General features: G+C 43.6%; 3 protein-coding genes across 6 annotated transcripts; 1 reads left to right on the top strand and 2 right to left on the bottom strand.

The window, feature by feature from the left end:
• Positions 1-10,615: 10,615 nt before the first annotated feature.
• fahd1 (fumarylacetoacetate hydrolase domain containing 1) lies at positions 10,616-12,184 on the bottom strand. Its single transcript, XM_064986989.1, has one exon. The coding sequence runs from the start codon at positions 11,902-11,904 to the stop codon at positions 11,248-11,250; it is 657 nt and encodes a 218-aa protein (XP_064843061.1). The 5' UTR covers positions 11,905-12,184; the 3' UTR covers positions 10,616-11,247.
• Positions 12,185-12,288: 104 nt separating this feature from the next.
• hagh (hydroxyacylglutathione hydrolase) lies at positions 12,289-17,957 on the top strand. 3 transcript variants are annotated; one of them, XM_064986985.1, is made up of 9 exons: positions 12,289-12,429; positions 13,143-13,333; positions 13,432-13,496; positions 13,648-13,765; positions 13,860-13,968; positions 15,742-15,845; positions 16,070-16,171; positions 16,687-16,766; positions 17,000-17,957. In XM_064986985.1, exons 1-9 carry the CDS (start codon positions 12,357-12,359, stop codon positions 17,097-17,099), a joined length of 942 nt encoding a protein of 313 aa, XP_064843057.1. In that variant the 5' UTR covers positions 12,289-12,356; the 3' UTR covers positions 17,100-17,957. The 3 variants fall into 3 exon arrangements, with proteins under 3 accessions (XP_064843057.1, XP_064843060.1, XP_064843059.1); XM_064986988.1 differs by lacking the exon at positions 12,289-12,429 and adding an exon at positions 12,732-12,811; XM_064986987.1 differs by lacking the exon at positions 12,289-12,429 and adding an exon at positions 12,827-12,985.
• narfl (nuclear prelamin A recognition factor-like) lies at positions 17,877-27,059 on the bottom strand. 2 transcript variants are annotated; one of them, XM_064986984.1, is made up of 11 exons: positions 26,971-27,059; positions 26,199-26,294; positions 25,726-25,869; positions 25,447-25,576; positions 25,191-25,325; positions 24,011-24,129; positions 22,214-22,343; positions 22,019-22,091; positions 20,446-20,583; positions 19,957-20,114; positions 17,877-19,644 (listed from the first exon to the last, which is right to left on the bottom strand). In XM_064986984.1, the coding sequence occupies exons 1-11, from the start codon at positions 27,034-27,036 to the stop codon at positions 19,403-19,405; spliced, it is 1,431 nt and encodes a 476-aa protein (XP_064843056.1). In that variant the 5' UTR covers positions 27,037-27,059; the 3' UTR covers positions 17,877-19,402. The 2 variants fall into 2 exon arrangements, with proteins under 2 accessions (XP_064843056.1, XP_064843055.1); XM_064986983.1 differs by having other exon boundaries at positions 25,447-25,579.
• Positions 27,060-27,087: the final 28 nt, after the last annotated feature.

The raw sequence follows: 27,087 nt of genomic DNA on the forward strand, positions 1-27,087 counted from the left end.
CTTCCCTCTCGTCCCCCCTTCGCTCTCCCTCTTTCTCTCCCTCCACATAGTGAGACCACATGTACAGTCTGAGGGCTGTGTGTGCTGTGGCCTTAAATTATGAAATATGTCAGCTGTCTTAAAAAGACCCCATCCTTCCCTCTCTGGGCAGAATTAGCACCACTCCTTTCTTTCAAAAGGAAGAAAACACATCTGCTCTGGTGGAACAACTTTTTAAAAAAGGAAGCCAACAGCTCCAGGATTAGCAGTTAATGTTATGTTTAGTACCCAGTTACCTTGGCAGTAGCACTACTTTCTGCCTCCTGCCTACCTCCACCCAGTAGTCTACAGTACCTCCACCCAGTAGTCTACAGTACCTCCACCCAGTAGTCTACAGTACCTCCACCCAGTAGTCTACAGTACCTCCACCCAGTAGTCTACAGTACCTCCACCCCTACAGTAGTCCTCCACCCAGTAGTCTACAGTGCCTCCACCCAGTAGTCTACAGTACCTCCACCCAGTAGTCTACAGTGCCTCCACCCAGTAGTCTACAGTACCTCCACCCAGTAGTCTACAGTACCTCCACCCAGTAGTCTACAGTACCTCCACCCAGTAGTCTACAGTACCTCCACCCAGTAGTCTACAGTACCTCCACCCAGTAGTCTACAGTACCTCCACCCAGTAGTCTACAGTGCCTCCACCCAGTAGTCTACAGTACCTCCACCCAGGAGACTACAGTACCTCCACCCAGTAGTCTACAGTACCTCCACCCAGTAGTCTACAATACCTCCACCCAGTAGTCTACAGTACCTCCACCCAGTAGTCTACAGTACCTCTACCCAGTAGTCTACAGTACCTCCACCCAGTAGTCTACAGTGCCGCCACCCAGTAGTATACAGTACCTCCACCCAGGAGACTACAGTAGCTCCACCCAGTAGGATACAGTACCTCCACCCAGTAGTCTACAATACCTCCACCCAGTAGGATACAGTACCTCCACCAAGTAGTCTACAGTACCTCCACCCAGTAGGATACAGTACCTCCACCCAGTAGTCTACAGTGCCTCCACCCAGTAGTCTACAGTGCCTCCACCCAGTAGTCTACAGTACCTCCACCCAGTAGTATACAGTACCTCCACCCAGGAGACTACAGTACCTCCACCCAGTAGGATACAGTACCTCCACCCAGTAGGATACAGTACCTCCACCCAGTAGGATACAGTACCTCCACCCATTAGGATACAGTACCTCCACCACCCAGGAGACTACAATACCTCCACCCAGTAGAATACAGTACCTCCATCCAGTAGGATACAGTACCTCCACCCAGTAGAATACAGTACCTCCACCCAGTAGGATACAGTACACCTCCACCCAGTAGAAAACAGTACCTCCACCCAGTAGGATACAGTACACCTCGACCCAGTAGGATACAGTACCTCCACCCAGTAGGATACAGTACCTCCACCCAGTAGAAAAGAGTACCTCCACCCAGTAGGATACAGTACCTCCACCCAGTAGAAAACAGTACCTCCACCCAGTAGGATAGAGTACCTCCACCCAGTAGAAAACAGTACCTCCACCCAGTAGGATACAGTACCTCCACCCAGTAGAAAAGAGTACCTCCACCCAGTAGGATACAGTACCTCCACCCAGTAGGATACAGTACCTCCACCCAGTAGAAAACAGTACCTCCACCCAGTAGAAAAGAGTACCTCCACCCAGTAGGATACAGTACCTCACCCACCCAGTAGTACCTCCAAACAGTACCTCCACCCAGTAGGATACAGTACCTCCACCCAGTAGGAAACAGTACCTCCACCCAGTAGGATACAGTACCTCCACCCAGTACCTCCACCCAGTAGGATACAGTACCTCCACCCAGTAGGATACAGTACCTCCACCCAGTAGAAAACAGTACCTCCACCCAGTAGAAAAGAGTACCTCCACCCAGTAGAAAAGAGTACCTCCACCCAGTAGAAAAGAGTACCTCCACCCAGTAGGATACAGTACCTCCACCCAGTAGAAAACAGTACCTCCACCCAGTAGGATACAGTACCTCCACCCAGTAGAAAACAGTACCCCCACCCAGTAGGATACAGTACCTCCACCCAGTAGAAAACAGTACCTCCACCCTGAAGGATACAGTACCTCCACCCAGTAGGATACAGTACCTCCACCCAGTAGAAAACAGTACACCTCCACCCAGTAGGATACAGTACCTCCACCCAGTAGTATACAGTACCTCCACCCAGGAGACTACAGTAGCTCCACCCAGTAGGATACAGTACCTCCACCCAGTAGTCTACAATACCTCCACCCAGTAGGATACAGTACCTCCACCAAGTAGTCTACAGTACCTCCACCCAGTAGGATACAGTACCTCCACCCAGTAGTCTACAGTGCCTCCACCCAGTAGTCTACAGTGCCTCCACCCAGTAGTCTACAGTACCTCCACCCAGTAGTATACAGTACCTCCACCCAGGAGACTACAGTACCTCCACCCAGTAGGATACAGTACCTCCACCCAGTAGGATACAGTACCTCCACCCAGTAGGATACAGTACCTCCACCCAGTAGGATACAGTACCTCCACCACCCAGGAGACTACAATACCTCCACCCAGTAGAATACAGTACCTCCATCCAGTAGGATACAGTACCTCCACCCAGTAGAATACAGTACCTCCACCCAGTAGGATACAGTACACCTCGACCCAGTAGGATACAGTACCTCCACGAGAAAAGAGTACCTCCACCCAGTAGGATACAGTACCTCCACCCAGTAGAAAACAGTACCTCCACCCAGTAGGATAGAGTACCTCCACCCAGTAGAAAACAGTACCTCCACCCAGTAGGATACAGTACCTCCACCCAGTAGAAAAGAGTACCTCCACCCAGTAGGATACAGTACCTCCACCCAGTAGTCTACAGTACCTCCACCCAGTAGAAAACAGTACCTCCACCCAGTAGAAAAGAGTACCTCCACCCAGTAGAAAAGAGTACCTCCACCCAGTAGGATACAGTATCTCCACCCAGTAGAAAACAGTACCTCCACCCAGTAGGATACAGTACCTCCACCCAGTAGAAAACAGTACCCCCACCCAGTAGGATACAGTACCTCCACCCAGTAGAAAACAGTACCTCCACCCTGTAGGATACAGTACCTCCACCCAGTAGGATACAGTACCTCCACCCAGTAGAAAACAGTACACCTCCACCCAGTAGGATACAGTACCTCCACCCATTAGGATACAGTACCTCCACCACCCAGGAGACTACAATACCTCCACCCAGTAGAATACAGTACCTCCATCCAGTAGGATACAGTACCTCCACCCAGTAGAATACAGTACCTCCACCCAGTAGGATACAGTACACCTCGACCCAGTAGGATACAGTACCTCCACCCAGTAGAAAAGAGTACCTCCACCCAGTAGGATACAGTACCTCCACCCAGTAGAAAACAGTACCTCCACCCAGTAGGATAGAGTACCTCCACCCAGTAGAAAACAGTACCTCCACCCAGTAGGATACAGTACCTCCACCCAGTAGAAAAGAGTACCTCCACCCAGTAGGATACAGTACCTCCACCCAGTAGGATACAGTACCTCCACCCAGTAGTCTACAGTACCTCCACCCAGTAGAAAACAGTACCTCCACCCAGTAGAAAAGAGTACCTCCACCCAGTAGAAAAGAGTACCTCCACCCAGTAGGATACAGTATCTCCACCCAGTAGAAAACAGTACCTCCACCCAGTAGGATACAGTACCTCCACCCAGTAGAAAACAGTACCCCCACCCAGTAGGATACAGTACCTCCACCCAGTAGAAAACAGTACCTCCACCCTGTAGGATACAGTACCTCCACCCAGTAGAAAACAGTACACCTCCACCCAGTAGGATACAGTACCTCCACCCAGTAGGATACAGTACCTCCACCCAGTAGAAAACAGTACCTCCACCCAGTAGAAAACTCCACCCAGTAGGCTATGCCTGTCACACATTTCCACCTATCCGCCTCACTTAAATACGTCTGGCCACAGGCTAGTAGTGCCCTCAGTACCATTTATTGTCCCTGGCTCACTTCATCTGTACCACATTTTATTTAGCTGTCTTGCTGATAGCTGCCTTTTTTGAGTGCCAGCCCAGTGGTAGGTGTGTGTGTGTGTGTGTGTGTGTGTGTGTGTGTGTGTGTGTGTGTGTGTGTGTGTGTGTGTGTGTGTGTGTGTGTGTGTGTGTGTGTGTGTGTGTGTGTGTGTGTGTGTGTGTGTGTGTGTGTGTGTTTTTGCCTGTGCCTGCGCGTGTCCATTTTTTTATATTTCCCCTCCATCTGGGCAAGTCGTTAGCACCAATGTCTTCGGTACCAGCCTAACAGTAGACTTAATGAAATCAGCGGAACATGAATTCATAGGCTACATGTTTATTATACACTGGGCTGAACTACTGTGGCTCTAATGGGACTGCAACCCGACTGCAACCACAGCATGGTATGAGTGGATGCTCTGGGCAAAGCTGTCCCAAAACACTGCACAATGGGACCCGGAGGAATGGCTATGTATTTGAATCATTCCATTCTATGGGCATGGTCTCAACTTGAGGTGCATGCATAACATAACTCTCATTGATATCCACTGTCGGCATCCGAATTGACGGCTCTATGTACTGAAGATCTATGTATCTGCTAGATATGATTCAACCCTTTAATAAGTCTGGTAATGTGACAGATCATGTAGACAGTCAAAGACTCCATCCTGGTTACATTGAACATGCCATCGTAAAACAACCCTGACATCATTGCGCCCCATCGTGAAAACAGTAGTACCAAGACATTTCTCACACGCGAGCCAAAAGGGAGATTTTGTAGTTTAGAAGACTCTACTAAGTTATCCAACAGAAATGACAAACTGTGATGCTATGACTGTAGTATTACTGTAGTGCACAATAACCAATCATTGCACTTCAGTTTCCATACACAGATAATTCCACAGATAACCCAGAGGGAAACTGTGATCCAGTTGTTCTGACTGATTTGTTTACATTGAAGAGGATGGAGGTTTTAACAATGTAGACCTATAAAACCCGTACATGACTGAAGGGGTACATCAATTAAATTACAGGTTCATAAACCTTAATGTCTTCCGTTCCCCAACTAGGCAATTTGTTGTGGCCCTAGTGGTATGCAGCTCTTAATTAAGAATGAGGCCAAAATGTGATGCATGCCATCACTTCCTAGCATTGTGGATTTGTTTACCCTTATGAAAATCACCTGGCGTGGATAGGGTTACAGCCCTGTAATTATTGGAGATGAACCGTGATGAGGGACCTATATATTGTGCGTAAGGGACGGATGAGACGTATATGGGCATATGGCAGACTAATCAGAACCAGTCACGGAGGAGGGTTGAACGATTTTGAGGGTTCTCAGGTTGAAGAAAAAAGGCTGATTTGTACACACCAGATAAAAGCAGGGTTACAGTGTAAAAGAGGTTTCGTTTGATTCCTTCTAAATGAAGACAGTCCGTTCTACAAGGACTCCACACACTCTGTGGTTCGGGTAGTACACTGTATATTGTTAAAACAGTGACTCTGGCTTTAATTGTTCACAGTAATTTGGGTCAAAATGGTTTAACTTTAAACTGGTGGTGAGTAAGCCTGTTTCAGGGAATGTTTTTTAGAGATGGGGATTAGGAAGTTTTACAATGGGACTTCATACTATTTCAGGACAAAACTCTTGCTTCAATACCACTTAGCATCCAAGTTGCCAGGCATTTATAATTAGCTTATTGGGTCTTTTTTGGAAAAATCACACAATTACATTTCATTGGATGGCAGACACCCATAAATGGCAAGGTGCAGAGCTAAATTGCTATTACCAATTAGATGAGAAAACTTCACACTTGAAACTATAACAGGGTTTTAAATAAATTATTTTCTACAGTACTGTTGACAGTCACCACAGTCACTAACAACTGAATCTATATCACTTAACATCTGAAAAGCACAATGATATCACCGAATTCTTTAAGACTAGAGATTGCCTCAAAATATACATCTACTACCTAGTGCACCGTTGAATATGTCTTCAATTGATAGCATAGTACCTTCAAAGACAATGAGCCCTACACTCTTAGAAAAAAAGGTGCTATCTAGAACCCAAAAGGGTTCCATAGAAGAACCCTTTTTGATTCCAGGTAGAACCCTTTTGGGTTCCATGTAGAACTCTTTCTACAGAAAGATCCACCACATTGTACCCCCCTTTCAGGTGCTACCGTGCTAAGCCTTAATGAAGCGCACACCTGTTATGTTACGCGGTTCAATTTCAGCTGCCAAGGACTCCAAGTCAGTATATAAGTTCCATGGTATAGGACAAGTTTTATATAAGTCTATGGTAAAGCTTTGCCATGTCTATATAAAGCACTAATTGGTTCTTGATATGTTCCATGGTTTTATTAAACCCAACCACCCACTTATAAATTATTTATGATGGATTGACTTGAACACAAAGTAATTACTTCCATGTGTGGGAGATCAACTATAGTCAAAGATTCCATCATTAATTAGGACATTTATGAAGCGGACAAGAAGATAAACTATGTAACTATTGGTTTCCTAGACTGACAGACATACAGACGCACACACACACAAACAATCCAAACTTACACACACAAACAATCCACACTTACACACAATATTTTTCTCAGCTAATCGCCAGCAATGAAATCCCATACTATCTATTCCTTCGATAGTTTCCTATTCGTTGCCATGTGGACATATCTGTGCCTTGTTGTCATGCATGTGATATTGAATCCTCCCTCACTCGGTCTTTCCACTAGCTGTGTGTGCCTGTGGCGTCTGCTTTCTTAGGATGGCCACACCACAGTACAGTCTGGTGACATACATACAGCACAGCACGCAAGTAGAACATCACAAACTGTCATTTCCTAAACGGAGACGTGGCAAGACTGTATAAAAAAACTCTATAGGACTCTCAAAGTCAAGTCTATAGGACCTTCTCAATAGTACTTGAAAAATGACTTCACATGAACAGACACAATAACATTTTTTAAGTTGTCTACTGTTTCCCAATCACCGCCAGCCTACAGATGAGCTTGAGCTTGGGGTGAGAAATCGACTGTATGAACCCAAATGCAGGAACTCAGTGTCCTCAAGCCAAGAGAGGAGAGATAACTACCTGCTACTACCCCTACCACCCATTCATGAGTTGCTGATGAGTGCTGAGGATGGATGAAGGTGTTGTAGTGTGTCATACAGACTGTCTGTGTAAAATGAACCTCCAAAACTCATCTGCCTTCCTTCCTGCCTGTGTGCCTCACCTCTGCCTGCTCCTGGAATGACAGCTACCAGCCCTGTCATCTTTTAAAGATCCACCACACTCACCTCTGCGTTCACACGCAGGGGAAGCATTTCAGACAAATTAAATGGTAACTGATACCTATCTTGTGTGACTGAGTGAGTGAGTGTCAGTATTTGGTCATGTTAACTTGGGGCTTATTTTTTTGTGTAGAAATACAAAAGCTATACGCTACAGCAAAAGAAAGAATGATGCGTTTTCTTTTCATAATGGGATTCCCTTTCTTCAAAGAGCGATTTCACTCTTTGGCTCACTTTTACCCCACTGGCTTGATGCCCTGCAATGAATGACATCATTATTACTGACAGAGTGTTGGGTTGGTTTGAAGACACGCTGTGGTCTAACTGCAGGTAATCCACTCCCTGAGAATGTTAAGTGTCCCTTCTCAGGCCTCTCGCTCGATGACAACATGCCATTTCACTGTGCTGAATGCTAAGCCATGGCTCCACACTTGGCTTTGAACCTATTGTTCAAGCCTAAGAGAGGAGACTAGAGGATAATACCCACAGACACATATAAGCTAAGATGACGATAATCATATCTCGTAAAAAGGAGCACCTGAAAGAGTACACATGCATATGCTTTAACCCAATCATAGTTCACCAGACTGTATCATAGACGATAGTTGGGTACAGTTACAGCTACAGTGAGATTCTTAAGACATTAAAACAGAATCTTTCATAGTTGCTATGATGATGAACAAGTTGGACATAACCCTAGTCCCCTGGAGGCTGCTGGGACATATAGTTGTGAGGCTGGGTGATAGAATGCCTCTGAGGTGTGGGATGATGATGGTGTATACTACACACAGACTCAGGTTACAGGGAGAGACAGGCTGAGACTGTGATTGATCCTGATAGCAGAGGTCTGTGGGAGAAGTGTAATTCAACCTGGAACAGATGTTAAAACCCCTGGAAGAAGGTGGTTACGGAGAGGGCAGAGCTGGCAGACCCACACGGACCTTATTTACCACCATTATAGACAACGGTTGAGCCGCACAGCGCGAGCCAGTTACAGATGAGAAGATACATTTGACTGTGGATTTGAGAAACTGAGAAACGACGGACTGTCAGACAGAATTTACAAAAGCCTGAAAATCTGGAGTCCTTTCCTGAAAAGAAGCTACAGTGGGGCAAAAAAGTATTTAGTCAGCCACCAATTGTGCAAGTTCTCCCACTTAAAAAGATGAGAGAGGCCTGTAATTTTCATCATAGGTACACTTCAACTATGACAGGCAAAATGAGAAAAAAAATCCAGAATATCACATTGTAGGATTTTTAATGAATTTATTTGCAAATTATGGTGGAAAATAAGTATTTGGTCAATAGCAAAAGTTTATCTCAATACTTTGTTATATACCCTTTGTTGGCAATGACAGAGGTCAAACGATTTCTGTAAGTCTTCACAAGGTTTTCACACACTGTTGCTGGTATTTTGGCCCATTCCTCCATGCAGATCTCCTCTAGAGCAGTGATGTTTTGGGGCTGTTGCTGGGAAACACAGACTTTCAACTCCCTCCAAAGATTTTCTATGGGGTTGAGATCTGGAGACTGGCTTGGCCACTCCAGGACCTTGAAATGCTTATTACAAAGCCACTCCTTCGTTGCCCAGGCAGTGTGTTTGGGATCATTGTCATGCTGAAAGACCCAGCCACGTTTCATCTTCAATGCCCTTGCTGATGGAAGGAGGTTTTCACTCAAAATCTCACGATACATTGCCCCATTCATTCTTTCCTTTACACGGATCAGTCGTCCTGGTCCCTTTGCAGAAAAACAGCCCAAAAGCATGATGTTTCCACCCCCATGCTTCACAGTAGGCATGGTGTTCTTTGGATGCAACTCAGCATTCTTTGTCCTCCAAACACGACGAGTTGCGTTTTTACCAAAAAGTTATATTTTGGTTTCATTTGACCATATGACATTCTCCCAATCTTCTTCTGGATCATCCAAATGCTCTCTAGTAAACTTCAGACTGGCCTGGACATGTACTGGCTTAAGCAGGGGGACACGTCTGGCACTGCAGGATTTGAGTCCCTGGCGGCGTAGTGTGTTACTGATGGTAGGCTTTGTTACTTTGGTCCCAGCTCTCTGCAGGTCATTCACGAAGTCCTCCCGTGTGGTTCTGGGATTTTTGCTCACCGGTCTTGTGATCATTTTGACCCCACGGGGTGAGATCTTGCGTGGAGCCCCAGATCGAGGGAGATTATCAGTGGTCTTGTATGGCTTCCATTTCCTAATAATTGCTCCCACAGTTGATTTCTTCAAACCAAGCTGCTTATCTATTGCATATTCAGTCTTCCCAGCCTGGTGCAGGTCTACAATTTTGTTTCTGGTGTCCTTTGACAGCTCTTTGGTCTTGGCCATAGTGGAGTTTGGAGTGTGACTGTTTGAGGTTGTGGACAGGTGTCTTTTATACTGATAACAAGTTCAAACAGGTGCCATTAATACAGGTAACGAGTGGAGGACAGAGGAGCCTCTTAAAGAAGAAGTTACAGGTCTGTGAGAGCCAGAAATCTTGCTTTTTTGTAGGTGACCAAATACTTATTTCCCACCATAATTTGCAAATAAATTCATTAAAAATCCTACAATGTGATTTTCTGGATTTTTTTCCTCATTTTGTCTGTCATAGTTGAAGTGTACCTATGATGAAAATCACAGGCCTCTCATCTTTTTAAGTGGGAGAACTTGCACAATTGGTGGCTGACTAAATACTTTTTTGCCCCACTGTAAATGAAAAAGGCTTGTTTGATCCTATAACAAGAAACATTCCAGTTGAGAGTTGTTGCAGGTTGAAAGAAATCATACCATTTTCACACTACCCTGCCGACCCGAATCAAGCTTTGCTGGCTCCGATATCAATATCAACTAGCCACTATGGTGGACACATAATTAGGCAAGCACAGTAAAGAAAAGCTCAGGTTAGTTTGACTCAGTTATGTGAAAAGCTCTTTAGTCTGTTCCTCTTCAAAAGATAAAGATTCAAGTGGAGATGGAGGGTGATAAGGAGTTACCTCAGGCCAGAAGTCTGATAACTTCCAAAAAAACACAGGTGTAATATGCTGTCTCATAAAGCCAGTGGATGAAGACAGTCTCCTCTCCACTGTTATAATGGGATAACATGCAGCAGGCCCACAAAACAACTAGAGCAAAAACCTCCCTAAACCCCCTCAATAAGTCACATCTCAAACATCACTCATCTGTGACACTGTAGTGGAGACTCAATTTCATCTGTGAAATGTTGGAGATGATAAAAGGCACGCCAATATAAATTAACAGGCTGTAAATGTTTAATGTGACTACTTCTTCAGGCTGATTTGGCTTTGAAGAGGATTGGATCTGTAAGAGAAAAATCCCCTGATTTTGTCCCCTATTCACAGTAGAGTAGACAGGAGTTCAAAATGCCATGGTCAATGTCCCTCACACACAGGAGAAAAAGACAATGTTTTTAAGGTGAACATTCTAACTGTGATCACAATGATGTGCTGTGGCAGAGGCTGTTGTCTAGAGCAGAAAACAACAATTGGTCAGGATAAGATTAAGATCAGCACCTGGCCCACTTGTTGAGCATCTGATTTAGTGAAATCTACTGGACCAGAAATTCAAAACAAGACTTCAAGTTTTGTATCTATCATATTTCCCATTGTAAAATCAATATTTTTTTTTAGTCTAATAGGCTCCATTGTAATTCTGTATTAGAATCTTTGAGTAAGCACTGCCCTCTGCTGGTTTCAGAACTGCAACAATGTACTTGATCAGTGTGGCCATTCTGCATGAAATAGGCCTGCCTCGTGACTCCAGTGTAATTCCATACATTTCATCCAGCTCTCTGCTCTAATTAAAAGCAAATTACAGAAATGTACCATAAAACACATATTTTAAGAGTTTGCTAATGACCTGTCAAAGTCTGCCAACTTTAAAAGTCATGCTGACAACATCATCTATGCCAGCATGTAGTTCATCGTGCACCTGCACAGCGGATACACCCTTGGGAGTCCCTGTGAGAATCAGATCCCCCTCTTCTAGGGTGATGATCTCACTGATGTAGCTGATGAGAAAGGGAATGGAGAAAATCATCTGAGAGGTGCAGCCATTCTGGCGCATCTGGCCGTTCACATTGAGCCAGATCTTCACGTTTCCCGGGTCGGGTATCCGCTCTTTGGGGATGAATTCACTGACGGGACAAGATGTGTTGAACGCTTTGGCCAGAGTCCACGGAAGACCTTTAGACTTGCAGTCATCCTGGACGTCCCGAGCTGTCATATCCAAACACAGAGCGTATCCTGCGACGTGTTGCATCGCGGATGATTGGGGGATAGCGGTGCCTCCTTTCCCGATGACCACCCCCAACTCGATTTCATGGTGTACACTGTTGGAGTATTTGGGAATGAGGATAGGTGAGCCCTCTGTCAGATATGACGATGGAGTCTTCAGGAACAACACGGGCTCTGTTGGGACGACGTTATTCAGCTCCTTTGCATGGTCGGCGTAGTTCCTCCCAACACAGATGATCTTCTTTCCCCACTCCCAAAATCGAGATACATTTCGTGAAGTCATTGTAAAGAAATCTTGTCAATTCTACAGCTGCTCCGAAGCAGTTCTTACCATCAAAACGACCTTTGCCCGCTGCAGCTTCCTTGAACAAACCTGTCAAACGTACGGTATCCCAGAGTGGACAAAAAAGTTGACGTGTTACATAATAAAAGTTCATTCAAAAATATGAGATATTTTGATACGAAATAAATGCATTATATAAATATTACAATGAAGCTAAATCAGTGCATATATATTACAAACTCAACACTGATTACAAATATGACGTCGTAAGGTTCCGTGGGTTCGCTTTTTCCAGCCTATCAGCTGATATTCACGAGCTACTCCCCTCGCATTCGATTGGCGTATCTGTGGACGTCAACGTTAAAGAAGGCGGAACTCTTCTTTAAACCAAAAGTGTCTGGTTCCTGTCCATGCGATTGCGATATTAGCAAACAGCTACAGTGTTGCTGGCTATGTTTTACAGGTCACTGGTAGCGAGTGCCTGCACTCTTGGCGTTCTTGGAGCCGCTGCAACGTACAAAATTGGTATGTTTCGCTCACATCCCGATCTTTCAGGTCCTTTACACAGCTACATAACAACCCTGAACGTTTCTAAACGAGCTGTCACTGATGGCACGCCAACGTAAGGTTAGCTAGCTTTCATATTTGTAATTTGCACAGCATAGTCAAGTGCTAGCTAGCTACTGTCAAAGCAGCCATATATATTTGAAGCAGCTGTCCCGGGCTAGCTAACTGGTGTTGATTAGCGCTTAGCAAGCCCCTGATGCTATTACATCATCCCCTTCCTTGTCTGGCATTTCCTCTTACAATTCTCTCACACACAGACTGAACTGAAGGCTGAGCTACTATGCATAGAATGTGACAGCATTGAAATATTTGCAAACCATTGGATTCCAGTTATTTTAATGTATTATTCTGATCTTACTCCATAGTACTATGGTTTTGTGTTCTCTGGCTTACTTGTTTACTTTCATGTGAATGACAGCTTGAATAAATTGACAGCAAGCTCTCTCTGACAGGGTTACAATAGCTAAACTTTACTTGGCTGTTCTCCAAGAACCACGTAGCCCTTGTGTGCATTGTAAGCACGTTTACCGTCTGTTTACCCTGTATGTGAACTGTATTTTTCCACGAAAATGGATTGGTTAATATTATGTCAACTATTTATATTTTTACGTTGACAAATTGGTTCGTGAGTTCTGTTATGTCTAATGTGATGAATTGTAAATATTGTGTAGCCCCTGCGCACGTCCAAGCAGCCCTTCTACACAAGGAAGCTCCTGATATCCCGATAAGGAAGTCTTTACTGGTGGAGCAGAGCGACATGAAGGTAGAACTGCTGCCAGCCCTCACTGACAACTACATGTACCTTCTCATTGATGAGGAGTCAAAGGAAGCTGCCATCATAGACCCAGTTGAACCAGTGAAGGTATGAAATGAAATATAGCCTGCTGTAGGTTCGTTTTGATGGATCAACAGTAGGATATTATGTATATACATTTTATAATCATTTGATTGTCTCTTCAGGTTGTAGAAGCTATCAGAAAGCACGGTGTGAGACTTACAACAGTTCTGACCACCCATCACCATTGGTAAGTCCAGATGTCAATCATTGTTTTGAATATCACTCAGTGAAAATGACTCAGCGAAATTACCATTGTGAGCAGTCCAATAACACTGAGATTAGATATACCGGCATTATAGGATTTCCATGTACCATGCGTTGTCTCCTTCTCTCTACAGGGACCATGCGGGAGGCAATGAGAAGATGGTGAGGCTGGTGCCTGGTCTCACTGTGTACGGAGGAGATGACCGGGTGGATGCCCTCACTAAGAAAGTCAAACACTCCAACACATTCAAAGTAAGGCCTTATACCTGAGTAACTACCAGCAGAATAACCTATGTAATAACCATAACAGACCTAAAAACAAAACACCTGTCTATTTCATTGCCAGGTTGGTTCACTTACAGTCAAGTGTTTGTTTACGCCATGCCACACCACTGGCCACATTTGCTACCTTGTGACCAAAGACAACAGCACTGAGCCTCCAGCTGTCTTCACAGGTAAGCTACTGGTATCTTTCCAATTTGACTCTATCACCTACTGTAATAGAGAGCAATAGTAATGGCATGTTGGCTAAAGCCCATGAGAAATTAAAAGGGGTTTTGGATAAAAGCTGAAAATAAGAACTGTGTTAAACACAGGCTTAGGAGATCTTATACGTTTTGTTCTATGAGATAATCTGTCAGCGAATGTCCCTTTGTGAATTTTGAAGCATTTAGTAATCAAAACAGCACATAAAGGCTTCATAATTCATAAAGGTCATGTTAACTGACTGATATTCTCATAGAACAAAACATATAAGCTCTCCTGAGCCTGTGTTAACCTCAGACCTTATATTTTATATCCTAAAACCCCATTCTTTCCAAATTGGTTCGTTCAGCCATTCCTGAGGTACACTGCATGACCAAAAGTGTGTGGACACCTGCTCGTCGAACATCTCATTCCAAAATCATGGGCATTAATATGGAGTTGGTCCTCCTTTTGTTGCTATAACAGCCTCCAGTCTTCTGGTAAGGCTTTCCACTAGATGTTGGAACATTGTTGCGGGGACTTGCTTCCATTCGGGCATGACGTGAGGTCGGGAACTGATGTTGGGCGACGAGGCCGGCGTTCCAATTCATCCCAAAGGTGTTCGATGGGGTTGAAGTCACGGCTCTGCAGACCAGTCAAGGTCTTTCACACCGGTCTCGACAAACCATTTCTGTATGGACCTCTTTGTGCACGGGGGCATTGTCATGCTGGAACAGGAAAGGGCCTTTCCCAAACTGTTTCTACAAAGTTGGAAGCATTTAATTGTCTAGAATGTTATTGTATGCTGTAGTGTTACGATTTCCCTTCACTGAAACTAAGGGGCCTAGCCTGAACCATGAGAAACAGCCCCACACCATTATTTCTCTTCCACCAAACTTTACAGTTGACACTGCATTAGGGCAGGTAGCGTTCTCCTGTTATCCGCCAAACCCAGATTTGTCCGTCGGACTGCCAGATGGTGAAGCGTGATTCATCACTCCAGAGAACCCGTTTCCACGGCTCCAGAGTCTAATGGCGACGAGCTTTACACCACTCCAGCCAATGCTTGGCATTGCACATGGTGATCTTAGGCTTGTGTGTGGCTGTTAGGCCATGGAAACCCATTCATGAAGCGCCTGACAAACGGTTCTTGTGTTGACGTTGCTTCCAGAGGCAGTTAAGAACTTGGTAGTGAGTGTTACAGATGATTTTTATGTGCTTCTCTGTGGACCCGTTCTGTGAGCTTGTGTGGTCTACCTACCACTTCACGGCGGAGCTGTTGTTGCTTCTGGACATTTCCACTTCACAATAACAGCACATACAGTTGACTGGGGCAGCACTAGCAACGCAGAAATTTGACAAACTGACTTGTTGGAAAGGTGGCACCCTGTGACGGTGCCACGGTAAATGTCACAGAGCTCTTCAGTAAGTCCATTCTACTGCCAATGTTTGTCTATGGAGATTGCATTTCTGTGTGCTCTTTTTTTTTATACACATGTCAGAAATGGGTGTGGCTGAAATAGCCGAATACACACTTGAAGGGGTGTCCATATATAGATAATTTTCTTTTAATCTAGGAGAACTCTATTGAAGTCTGAATAGACTCGTCGTAATGCAGTTCCAGTCATAGGGGACATCAATCTCTTAACAGTTCTGATCATTAAACATGAGTTAACTACTGTAGGTTTACTTAGGTATCTATGTATTATTAAATCAGCAGATTTTCATGGAAGCCCTTTGACCCTTGTTATCTTCCTGTTTAGGGGACACACTGTTTGTTGCTGGCTGTGGGAAGTTTTTTGAGGGTACAGCTGAACAGATGTACAGGGCATTGATAGACGTGCTGGGACGTCTGCCCCCTGAAACAGTAAATATACCTCTATCACACTGTGTTAAATGAACTTCTACATATGATAACTTTCTTTACATGTAATGACAGCTACTGGATTAACACTATTCAGTGTCTGTCTTTTATAGGTTAGAAACGGTCAGTTATTATTACATTATATGTGACCAAGCACGTGTGCTGACAAACACTGTGGTGTTAACAGTCACGCAGCAGATGGGAACAATAGTGTGTTTGTGTTCCAGCGTGTTTACTGTGGTCATGAGTACACCATCAACAATCTGAAGTTCGCTCGACATGTGGAGCCCGACAACGAGGTCATCAAGAGAAAACTAGCATGGGCAAAGGTATATCTTGATACATTTCATTAAAGACCCAGTGCAGTCAAACACATGATTTCCCTGGGTTTTATATACATTTCCTCACTGAGGTTGGAATAATACTGTGAAATTGTAAAAAATTATGATTTAATGCCCTTAGTGTAAGAGCTGCTTTTAAAAGATTGTCTGAAATTTCTGCTGTTTGTGTTTGGATGGAGGTTTGGCCTTCCATGGTGAAATCACCATGTGGTAAATTGGTTAATAGACCAATAAGAAAGGGTTCCAAACCTCTCTGCCAATAAGTTTTCCCCTCCCACTCAGACCACTCCAAGACAGTCATAGCTAAATATTTAGACATTTCCCTTTTGCTAAGAAGCTATTTTTGACCATTGTTTTCAATTAAAATCACATAAATTTATTGAATTGTTACCCAGAAATTATATTGCGATAAACAGCTGCATTGGACATTTTGTGTGTGAACACATGGCCATGGTGATCTTTAATCAAGAAAATGTATAATCTGCATTTTATTAAATCCATAGGAGAAAGTCAGTAATGGAGAACCAACCATCCCCTCCACTGTGGCTGAAGAATTCAAATTCAACCCCTTTATGAGAGTGAAGTAAGTACAACTAATGATGGACATTTTTCTAAAGCACTTGCTCAAGTGGGCACAAGCAGCACTGATCTCTTATACGAGCATCAGACAATCCACAAGTGCCCTATTGAGCTTTGTGTCATAGAGGAATGCAGGGAAGACGAGGGAGAGGATTTTTAGCATGGAAATGAAAGTGCCAATGCTCACTCTGTATGTAGTGAAATAATTGAAGTGACATTCTTTCCTTTCTATTCCAGAGAGAAGTCTGTGCAAGAGCATGCTGGGCAGAATGACCCTGTTGAAACCATGAGGAGTCTCCGTAAGGAGAAAGATGGCTTCCGGGTCCCCAAGGACTGACTGCAGAATGGAGTCTAGTGAAATCCGTTCCACTACATGCGTACCAGTGCACTGGACTTGTTACTAACAACTATGGCAAAATATTTCCTACCTGTTTCATTCACTACATAAAATACTGTATTTACTACATTTCAACATTCTGTACATTAGCTTATAGACCTAATGCAAGCATCAAGCAAAACATTGTAGTCTCGTCACGAGGAAGACGAGAGATTGAGTATAAACTGGATTTACAGAATACAATTTGATATGTATTGCAGAAGATTGATTCAAGAATCTTGACTTGAATTAAGTTTTAATTTAGCTTTTAATCAGGTTTGATTACTGAAATGTACAGTTTGATGTAGAGTGAATACAGTATTGATATTCTATAATGTGAAATAATATTTTAATAAACCCCAACAATTCTTATCTGCAGAAGCAAAACCAAACTATAAAGAGCAGGGTGAAGCTTGAATAAGTAGATTGTCTTAATGTGCAATGTTTGTAAATTAATTTAGACTTTTTGTCTCTGTATAAAGGTTTCTTATCAAGTGTTTGACTTTAATATGGTATATTCACTGAAGACAATATTTCAGAGGTTTGGGGTATAGTCCCTTTAGAGAAGCCAGGGCTACCTTAGTGTGATTGCTGGACATATAGAAAATCAAGACTGAAGCGCTTCCTAACATCTCTCATACTATAGAAAATAAGACAACTTATGCTCTTTGTTAATCAAAAGCTCCATATATATATATATATATACATACACACATATCAGGCTTTTTTGTGTGCCAATGAAGTTTGTGATGCATAGGTTTTATTAAAAGCTCCATTGTCTCCTTCACAGAAAAAGCAATAAAGCAGATTGTTTCTATTGTTGGCCTAACAATTCATTTCATATGTGAGATTCATTTCCCTAATGACTATTACCCGCTTGCAGAATTCTTAGGGTAAAACGGTGATGTTTGCTTGACATTCTGTATTAACATTTCACATATCTACATCAAAAGAGCTGCTAAACATGTAGTTGAATATATAAGCAATATATTTTGACAATATTACTTAGTCCATATTAAATGGTTGAACCTAGCTGCTTAACTGACAGCATACCGTATGAAGGTATGTACCTCTTGTTCTCACCATGCCATACAAAGGAAGAAAACACTGAAAACATGAATGTAAATATTGAAAGTATATGCTTATTTCTACAGCTAAAACTGTTCCTTAGTATCGTGTCAGTATGTATATCAATGACTGCTGGTTCATGGTGAATAACGTACTTGAAAGTTACACTAACATTTTAATATGCAAAATATGTATCAGATTTATTATAAGGCAGAAATGATATACAATTAAACTAAAATATTTCTTTAGAATTCCATCAAACATTTCAAGAATCCAAATACTTTTCAGTGCATACAAGAGAAATAACAGAATTTGCTGCTGTATTCATAATTAGTGCACACTTAAATGTAGTAATAATTGTCCAACCATACCAGTGGTCTGGTATGAATTAGCTTGTGCGTATATAATCTATAGCCTGAATGTATACAGGCTTTATGTTGGTATAAATAAATGACAGATCTAGAAGAAAAATAAACGCACACCTATTTAGGCAAGGTGCTGGCTAGGTGCTGGCTCGGTGCTGGCTAGCGGAGTAGAAAACTTAAATAAAAGAGCCGCACACTCTAGGAGCTCAGATGCAAAAATTGAATTACCAACGTTTCGACAACCAAGCTGTCTTCATCAAATATTTGCATCTGAGCTCCTAGTGTGCGGCTCTCTTTTATTTTCAAATAAATAATTGACAGGCCACCACAGTAATTAAGCACTTGGCGATAATGCTCTATTTGATCTGACAGACAGTCCTTTAAGCACAGACAGAAGGATAGATAAGAGGGATGGATAGACAGAAAAGAAATGGGGGGTCATTAAAAGCAGAGAGAGACGAGAGAGACAAAGACGGTGAAGGAAAGTGCTAAATTCAGTCATCCAGTACAGATGGAGCATAAACATTAACCCAAGGTCAAGTTTTGTGATTTCACTCAAATGGTTCAAATAATCCTAGAATAGAGATGCATCTCAATAGACAAAATGTATGTGCATCATGCCTTTTTCTTTATTTCTACTGATATTAAAAAACTAAGACAGGTGACCAAAAATACCCAACAAGAACCGGCCATGTTGCTTCCACCTAACCTGTGTTAAACTCAATGGAGATGAAACAGAGGAGTCTACTTTAGACACCTGAGATGCACCCTGACACTTGAGGACAGACCATTCACTTACAGAAACCCTTCAACATCCTTTCACCCTCTTCTTCACCATTTGACAAGGAGTCCGTTGGTGGCCTTGTCCACTGCATGGTACTGTGTGTGCAGCAGCTCCCTGGCTCTCTCCTCTCCTACACTCTGTAGCCAGGACTGGTAAAGCTCTGCCACGTGCTGGTCCTCCTCTGGCACTAGAGGGCGCTCCTCCTTGTACAGATCCTCCACCTGCTGCAGCAACTCCTTGTTGTTCTGCTCTGGTAAGGGCTTCACCTGGCCTCCCCCATTCAGACAACCTGTATACACACACAGTGAGGAAACACAACACATTTGACTTGAACCAAAGAAATGCCATTAGAAACAGGAACCATTCCCCAGGGGAATTCACACAGTGTGCTTTCTAACACTAGCTGCTGCCTGTGGTAGCTTCTGTGCAGATGTAGAATAGAGACTTCAACCATAGCAGTAAATAAATCAATGGACAAGACATAATTCAATTCCACCCACTTGAATGTGGGATGAAAAAAAAACATGCATTTGTATATAGTATCTTGTGTTTATATTAAACGCAAATGTAAACCAACAAACAAAGCCTCCTCTTTCCTCACCTGACGGACAGGCCATGACCTCTACGAAGTGGTAGGGTGACTTTCCCCTTTTGAGTTTCTGCACCAGGTTCTGGATGTTGCGGAAACCGTAGGTTGCGGCGAAACGCAGCACGACCACACCGTCCCTTTCCAGGGTCACCTCCTGGAAGTCCTTGTTCCTAAAGGGGACAGGTTAAAAAGGGTTGTGTTCATTAGGCACCAAATGCAAGAAATCAGACTGAAACAGGGAAGGACAACTTGGATTTGTCCAATCAGAAATGCTGTTTCTTAGACATGCTCTAATCTCAGGGCCATTCTTCTCAACAAATCTATACATCCATGGCTGACAGGAAGCAGAGACAGACTTCCCTGCACATCTCATGGAAGTGAAGAGAGACTGAGTATTTTGCCTGCACTATTTCACAGTTGACACAACTAAGTGAAAGACAACCAATTAGCAGAGGTGAGCTCCTAACAGGGCTTTAATACTGCAGGGCCAGACTGACTTACTTGAGTGTGTTGTAGGTGAGCTCCTTCACTTCCTCTCCAAACAGCTGTCTGGCAGCGTGTGTGAACACGTGATGGAGGTATCCTCCTGAACCGCTCCCTGCATGGCCCAGCAACTCATCACCACACACACTGCTGAACCTGCAGGGACACAAGTGCATGCACACATCAGCAAGTGGAGTTCTTCTGACGCACGCTGACACACACACACACACACACACCTTCTGGAGTTCTCCTGACACATGCGGCACACACACACACCTTCTGGAGTTCTCCTGACACATGCGGCACACACACACACCTTCTGGAGTTCTCCTGACACATGCGGCACACACACACACCTTCTGGAGTTCTCCTGACACACACACCTTCTGGAGTTCTCCTGACACATGCGGCACACACACACCTTCTGGAGTTCTCCTGACACATGCGGCACACACACACCTTCTGGAGTTCTCCTGACACATGCTGGAGTTCTCCTGCACACACACACCTTCTGGAGTTCTCCTGACACATGCGGCACACACACACACCTTCTGGAGTTCTCCTGACACATGCGGCACACACACACACACCTTCTGGAGTCTCTGCACACACACACACCTTCTGACACATGCGGCACACACACACACCTTCTGGAGTTCTCTGACACATGCACACACACACACCTTCTGGAGTTCTCCTGACACACACACACACACACCTTCTGGAGTTCTCCTGACACACACACCTTCTGGAGTTCTCCTGACACATGCGGCACACACACACACCTTCTGGAGTTCTCCTGACACACACACCTTCTGGAGTTCTCCTGACACATGCGGCACACACACACCTTCTGGACTGGAGTTCTCCTGACACACACACCTTCTGGAGTTCTCCTGACACATGCGGCACACACACACACCTTCTGGAGTTCTCCTGACACACACACACACCTTCTGGAGTTCTCCTGACACACACACACACCTTCTGGAGTTCTCCTGACACATGCGGCACACACACACACCTTCTGGAGTTCTCCTGACACATGCGGCACACACACACACCTTCTGGAGTTCTCCTGGAGTTCTCCTGACACACACACACACACACCTTCTGGAGTTCTCCTGACACATGCGGCACACACACACACCTTCTGGAGTTCTCCTGACACATGCGGCACACACACACACCTTCTGGAGTTCTCCTGACACACACACACACCTTCTGGAGTTCTCCTGACACATGCGGCACACACACACACCTTCACACACACACACACCTTCTGGAGTTCTCCACACACACACACCTTCTGGAGTTCTCCTGACACATGCGGCACACACACACACCTTCTGGAGTTCTCCTGACACATGCGGCACACACACACACCTTCTGGAGTTCTCCTGACACACACACCTTCTGGAGTTCTCCTGACACATGCGGCACACACACACCTTCTGGAGTTCTCCTGACACACACACACACCTTCTGGAGTTCTCCTGACACATGCGGCACACACACACACCTTCTGGAGTTCTCCTGACACACAAGTATGTATTAATTTATATGTAAAAGATGAGGTACAAACCCTTACATTGTATCTAATGGGGCTGGCTCCACATCGCTGAGCAACACTTTCTCTTCCTCTAGCATCTTCAGAACTTCTCCTGTTATGAAATAAACAGAAACAGAAATCAGAAAATGTACATTTAAAAATGTGATTCAAAACATAAAACCCACACAGACACTTTGAATACTATCTGCCATAGTGGTTTAATGTCCTCCGTACCTGAAGTGATGACACAGTCCACCTCTCTGGTGTCAGCCTCCTCCAGGTAGAAGTCAGGCCTGGAGGCCTCCAGTTTCTTATCATAGCAGGGCATCACAGTCACATGGTAGATCTGCTGTGGGTCCAGGCCCTGCAACAACAACAACACACACATGTCAGTCATATTCTTTACAAGATCTCATCCTACTATACAGACATGATAGAATCATCATCCAAAATGAACACATATTCTTATCATCTATTAAACGTTACTCTACATCTCTGATCTAGATCACCTGACTCCATTTAGTCTATATTTAACCCTGCAGTCTGCATCGCTGAATGTCATACTTCTGAATCATCAGCTGGCGGAATTATTGTATTTTTGGGGCGGTTCAGAACAATTATATTATATTGCAGGTCAGAAGCTTTTTAAATCAATAAAACACTCTTTTTTTTTTTTTTTACAAACCCAGGAGCTGGACGTTTTGCATTATGTGAATTCCATTCTGTGAGCGGTGAGGCAGACGTAGAAGGCTACCAGCAGGGAACTGTCCATTATTTGTGTTGTGCTGAAACATTTTTATTTGTCCATATGTGGAGCTTATGTTCCCTTCCCCCACGTAAGAATACATTGCCAAGTTTACTTCCCCTGGCGAGCCTATCTCATGCGAAAATGGCTAAAGTAACAGGACGAATAAAGAAAGAAAAGTTATGATGGGGGAATACACAATCGTGGAAACAGGTGCTGCGCGAGTCATTATGGACAAGGTCAACAACTCGGTAGATGGATGCACAGCCTGCAAAAAGTGCAAGCAGATATTTTCTATGATAATTCAGTTAATTAATAGTGAATGATTGTGTTAATTCAGGCTTTCGTACATGTAGACCATACGCAGGACATATAACGTTTAAACCAGTGCTACTGGTAAAAGTGCAGCTTAGTAAATAAGTTATTCTGGGAATAAGTACTTTAGTGACTTGCAATATTTTTTAAACCTCCCGCTTTGGGCTGGATGTGTCAATGTGTAGTTTATATACGGATAATCTATGAGCAGAATTACTGTCTTACCTCAATTAACCACAAAATCCCTAGTTTAAAAGCGACTGTTTTCTGTAAGCTGTGTTGTGCCATTTTCCCTAACTTCCCCCACATGGGCCAGCCCCCTAGCAATTCAAGTTCCAGCCCATCGCTATTTGAGTGACAACTAGCAAGAATCACACACAGCAGAGCAAGAGAGAGCGCAATGACATGGAGCACATATCTGCAAATATGTGATGTAGTACACCATTATCGGGGACCACTTTTAGCTTGTGGATGCTACTTTCAGAACTACTGGCTACAAAGTATACAAAAGTACCAGGGAATCCCTTTAAGTTTCAATTAAATTATTTAATTATCTAAACAATATTGAATGTTAAGGTCTTGTTTCGTTATGTCGGCTACAGGCTTTCATGAGGTAAGAAGGTTAATTGGAAGGCTCCTTTTTACAAAGCGATTTGAGTTGTCAATGTGACGCATTGCATAGTGAAGAAAAAATATATATTGTTCTTAATTCATGTTGAATAGACATGCAGACAAATTCATTCATGCAGGGAAGAAGAATATTAGCCTACTACACAGGAGTCACAAACACTAAATAAATAGATGTTATTTGGCAGGGTTGACGGATCAGCTCACGGAACAATTTTATGCGGCTCGGTCAGATTCTCTCTTGATGTCGGGTAGGCTCAGACTTTATGTGGCTGGAGCGGGGTGGGTGCGGCTCCCAAAAACAGACCTATGCAGGACTCTAGTGTCAATGAGCCCCTACCAACCTGCTGGCCAGCGAAGAAGCCCTTCACCAGAGAGCCCATCATCTGCTGTGGGGAGCGGGTGGAGCTGACGTAGGGCAGGATGAACTCTCCATGGGTTTTCTCTGCATAGCAGATCCAACCTGAAGACAACACAAGCCTGTATTATTAATGGACCTGAAGACAACAAGCCTGTATTATTAATGAACCTGAAGACAACACAAGCCTGTATTATTAATGAACCTGAAGACAACACAAGCCTGTATTATTAATGAACCTGAAGACAAACAAGCCTGTATTATTAATGAACCTGAAGACAAGCCCGTATTATTAATGAACCTAAATACAACACAAGCCTGTATTATTAATGGACCTGAAGACAACAAGCCTGTATTATTAATGAACCTGAAGACAACAAGCCTGTATTATTAATGAACCTAAATACAACACAAGCCTGTATTATTAATGAACCTGAAGACAACAAGCCTGTATTATTAATGAACCTGAAGACAACACAAGCCTGTATTATTAATGAACCTGAAGACAACACAAGCCTGTATTATTAATGAACCTGAAGACAACAAGCCTGTATTATTAATGAACCTGAAGACAAGCCCGTATTATTAATGAACCTAAATACAACACAAGCCTGTATTATTAATGGACCTGAAGACAACAAGCCTGTATTATTAATTAACCTAACGACAACACAAGCCTGTATTATTAATTAACCTAAATACAACACAAGCCTGTATTATTAATGAACCTGAAGACAACACAAGCCTGTATTATTAATGAACCTGAAGACAACACAAGCCTGTATTATTAATGAACCTGAAGACAACACAAGCCTGTATTATTAATGAACCTGAAGACAGCCTGTATTATTACTGGAACCTGGAAGAGACCAGGGCCTGTATTTATAAAGGTTCTCAGAGTAGGAGATGATCTGCCCCCCCTCTTATTCCCTCTTCTGGCCGAGACCCCACTCTCCTAGGGTGTCTCAGAGGGAGTTGGGATATGCAAAAAAACACATTTCAAATTAAAACACACTTGTACATGTGTGAAACAGGACAAATATAAGTACCCACCACTTCTAATCTGATGAACTTTGTGAAATTGGGCCCTGGTATCTGAAGTTCTATTGGAAGGATTCTGACCTGGAGATAGAGGCTCGTTAAGGTGTTGAGGTACAGCTGGTTACCTGGGCAGGCAGAGGCCAGCATGGGCAGGGCCTGCTTGTCTTGCTCCTTCCGATAGAACCGCTCCACAAACTCTCTCTGACTCTCCAACAGGCTGAAGGTCCTGCTGAAGCTGGTGTCAAACACGTGGTGAACCCCTGAAACACAACAGTCAGTATATTTGATCTAAATATAATGTATCTCACTAATGTGTCAGATAAACCGATGTCCCATATTACATAGATACACAAAGGTTTATGTTTTAACCTTCGCACTCACCCAGACCCTTGAAGAAGGCGGTGAGCCTCCTGCCTGCCTCACTGCTGCTCAGGCCGTAGCGTGCTGCCAGGGAGGCTCTGGACTGTGGGGACACAGACACCACCACCACCTTCTGCTCTGCTACACCTGCCTGCTGGGGAGATGAAGGGAGACTAGTTACACACAGAGGAGACAGATACAGACACCATCATCATCCCTAAACACGCTGGGTTGAGTATGACTGGTGGGTCCTGTTTGTGGGTCTTCAGATGGATGCCAACACACACACACACACACTACCTTGTTGTTGCGTAGCACCCTGTAAATCTCTTCATGACTCTGCTGTGTGATAAGGACACTCTCAGCTGAGGTGATGCAGCCACTGCAGGCCAGGCAGTCATTCAGAGTGATCTTAGCTTTCTCCAGCTTCTGCTTTCCACCATCCTGGAGACACAAATAACAAGTTGGAGTAATATTGTACTGTAGGTTAACAGTGAGAAAGAAAATGTTTGTCTCAAAAAGTAGCATCTGCTACTTAAATGAATTTGAGAAAGTACTTGACAAAACAAATCCCATAAGGCACAGCCATATTGCTTTTACCGATCCTGTGTCTTCAGAACAAGTTCAGGTGAAGGAGAGATGAGAAGAGCAACAAGAACGTTTTGAGATTCACCCTTAGTGAAGTAGGCTCATGCCAGTTACATGTTAGTTAATGTAACATCATCACAGCTCCAGCTGTGGTCACTATGTGGGAAACATTGAAGCATATGCACCTGTTTAACCTGGAAATAGCTCCCATCATCTTCTATTTGAATTTTAGCCACAGATCTGCCTTGCTTCTTCTCCACCTTGACTGGTTTCACACATTCCTAAGAAAGGACAAGGGGAGCAAGTAGCAATCAGTTTAGGGGGGAAAGTACAATCAAACAATACTAGCTAGCTTAGTCACATCATGCTTACAGTACAAGAACCAATGAAATTAAAGTAAAATGAACTAATGGTGTGTCTGATGACAGATAGAAGTGGACTCTCTTCCTAGGTTATTCAACCTAGGAAGTTAACTAGTTAACGTTAGCAAGTCAAATGAGTCACATGTCATTTCGATGACCTAGCGAGAGCGCAAACCAACTAGGTAGTAGAGGAGGCTGGAAGGAAACAACATCTTTGAATCCATTCTAATGATCTCATTCCAGTCATTGCAATGAGCCCGTCCTCCTAAAGCTCCCCCACCAGCATCCGCTACGAGTTAACTAGGTTAAAAAAATAACAAAAGCGGGTTCAATTGAAAACCACCATTGCTTCTATCAATTTACACAGCAATGCCAATAACGCCATATACGCATTTGGAGTTGGACAGATCATACTCTATTTGACAGGTAGCCAGTACTTTAGAGGTTAGCTAACTACAGTAACTAGCTAGCTAACTAGCTACTGAGAGTGGCGACCAGTGAGTCATTAACATTAAAATAACCACATTATACCTATGCTAAAATTATGTAAAACCTGTTTAATAACATGATTGTTGTATGGTTAAGTGTTATTTACCTGGGAAGGAGTGATAAAATCATCTAGATCTGTCAACTGCAAAACACCGCTAAATTGGGACACCATGTTTAGTGCTGCTGTAAAGCAGTTTGTGTTTACTTTGAGTGTCGTAAAGAT

This window comes from Oncorhynchus masou, chromosome 14, assembly GCF_036934945.1.
Source record: "Oncorhynchus masou masou isolate Uvic2021 chromosome 14, UVic_Omas_1.1, whole genome shotgun sequence".
Classification (NCBI taxonomy): domain Eukaryota; kingdom Metazoa; phylum Chordata; class Actinopteri; order Salmoniformes; family Salmonidae; genus Oncorhynchus; species Oncorhynchus masou.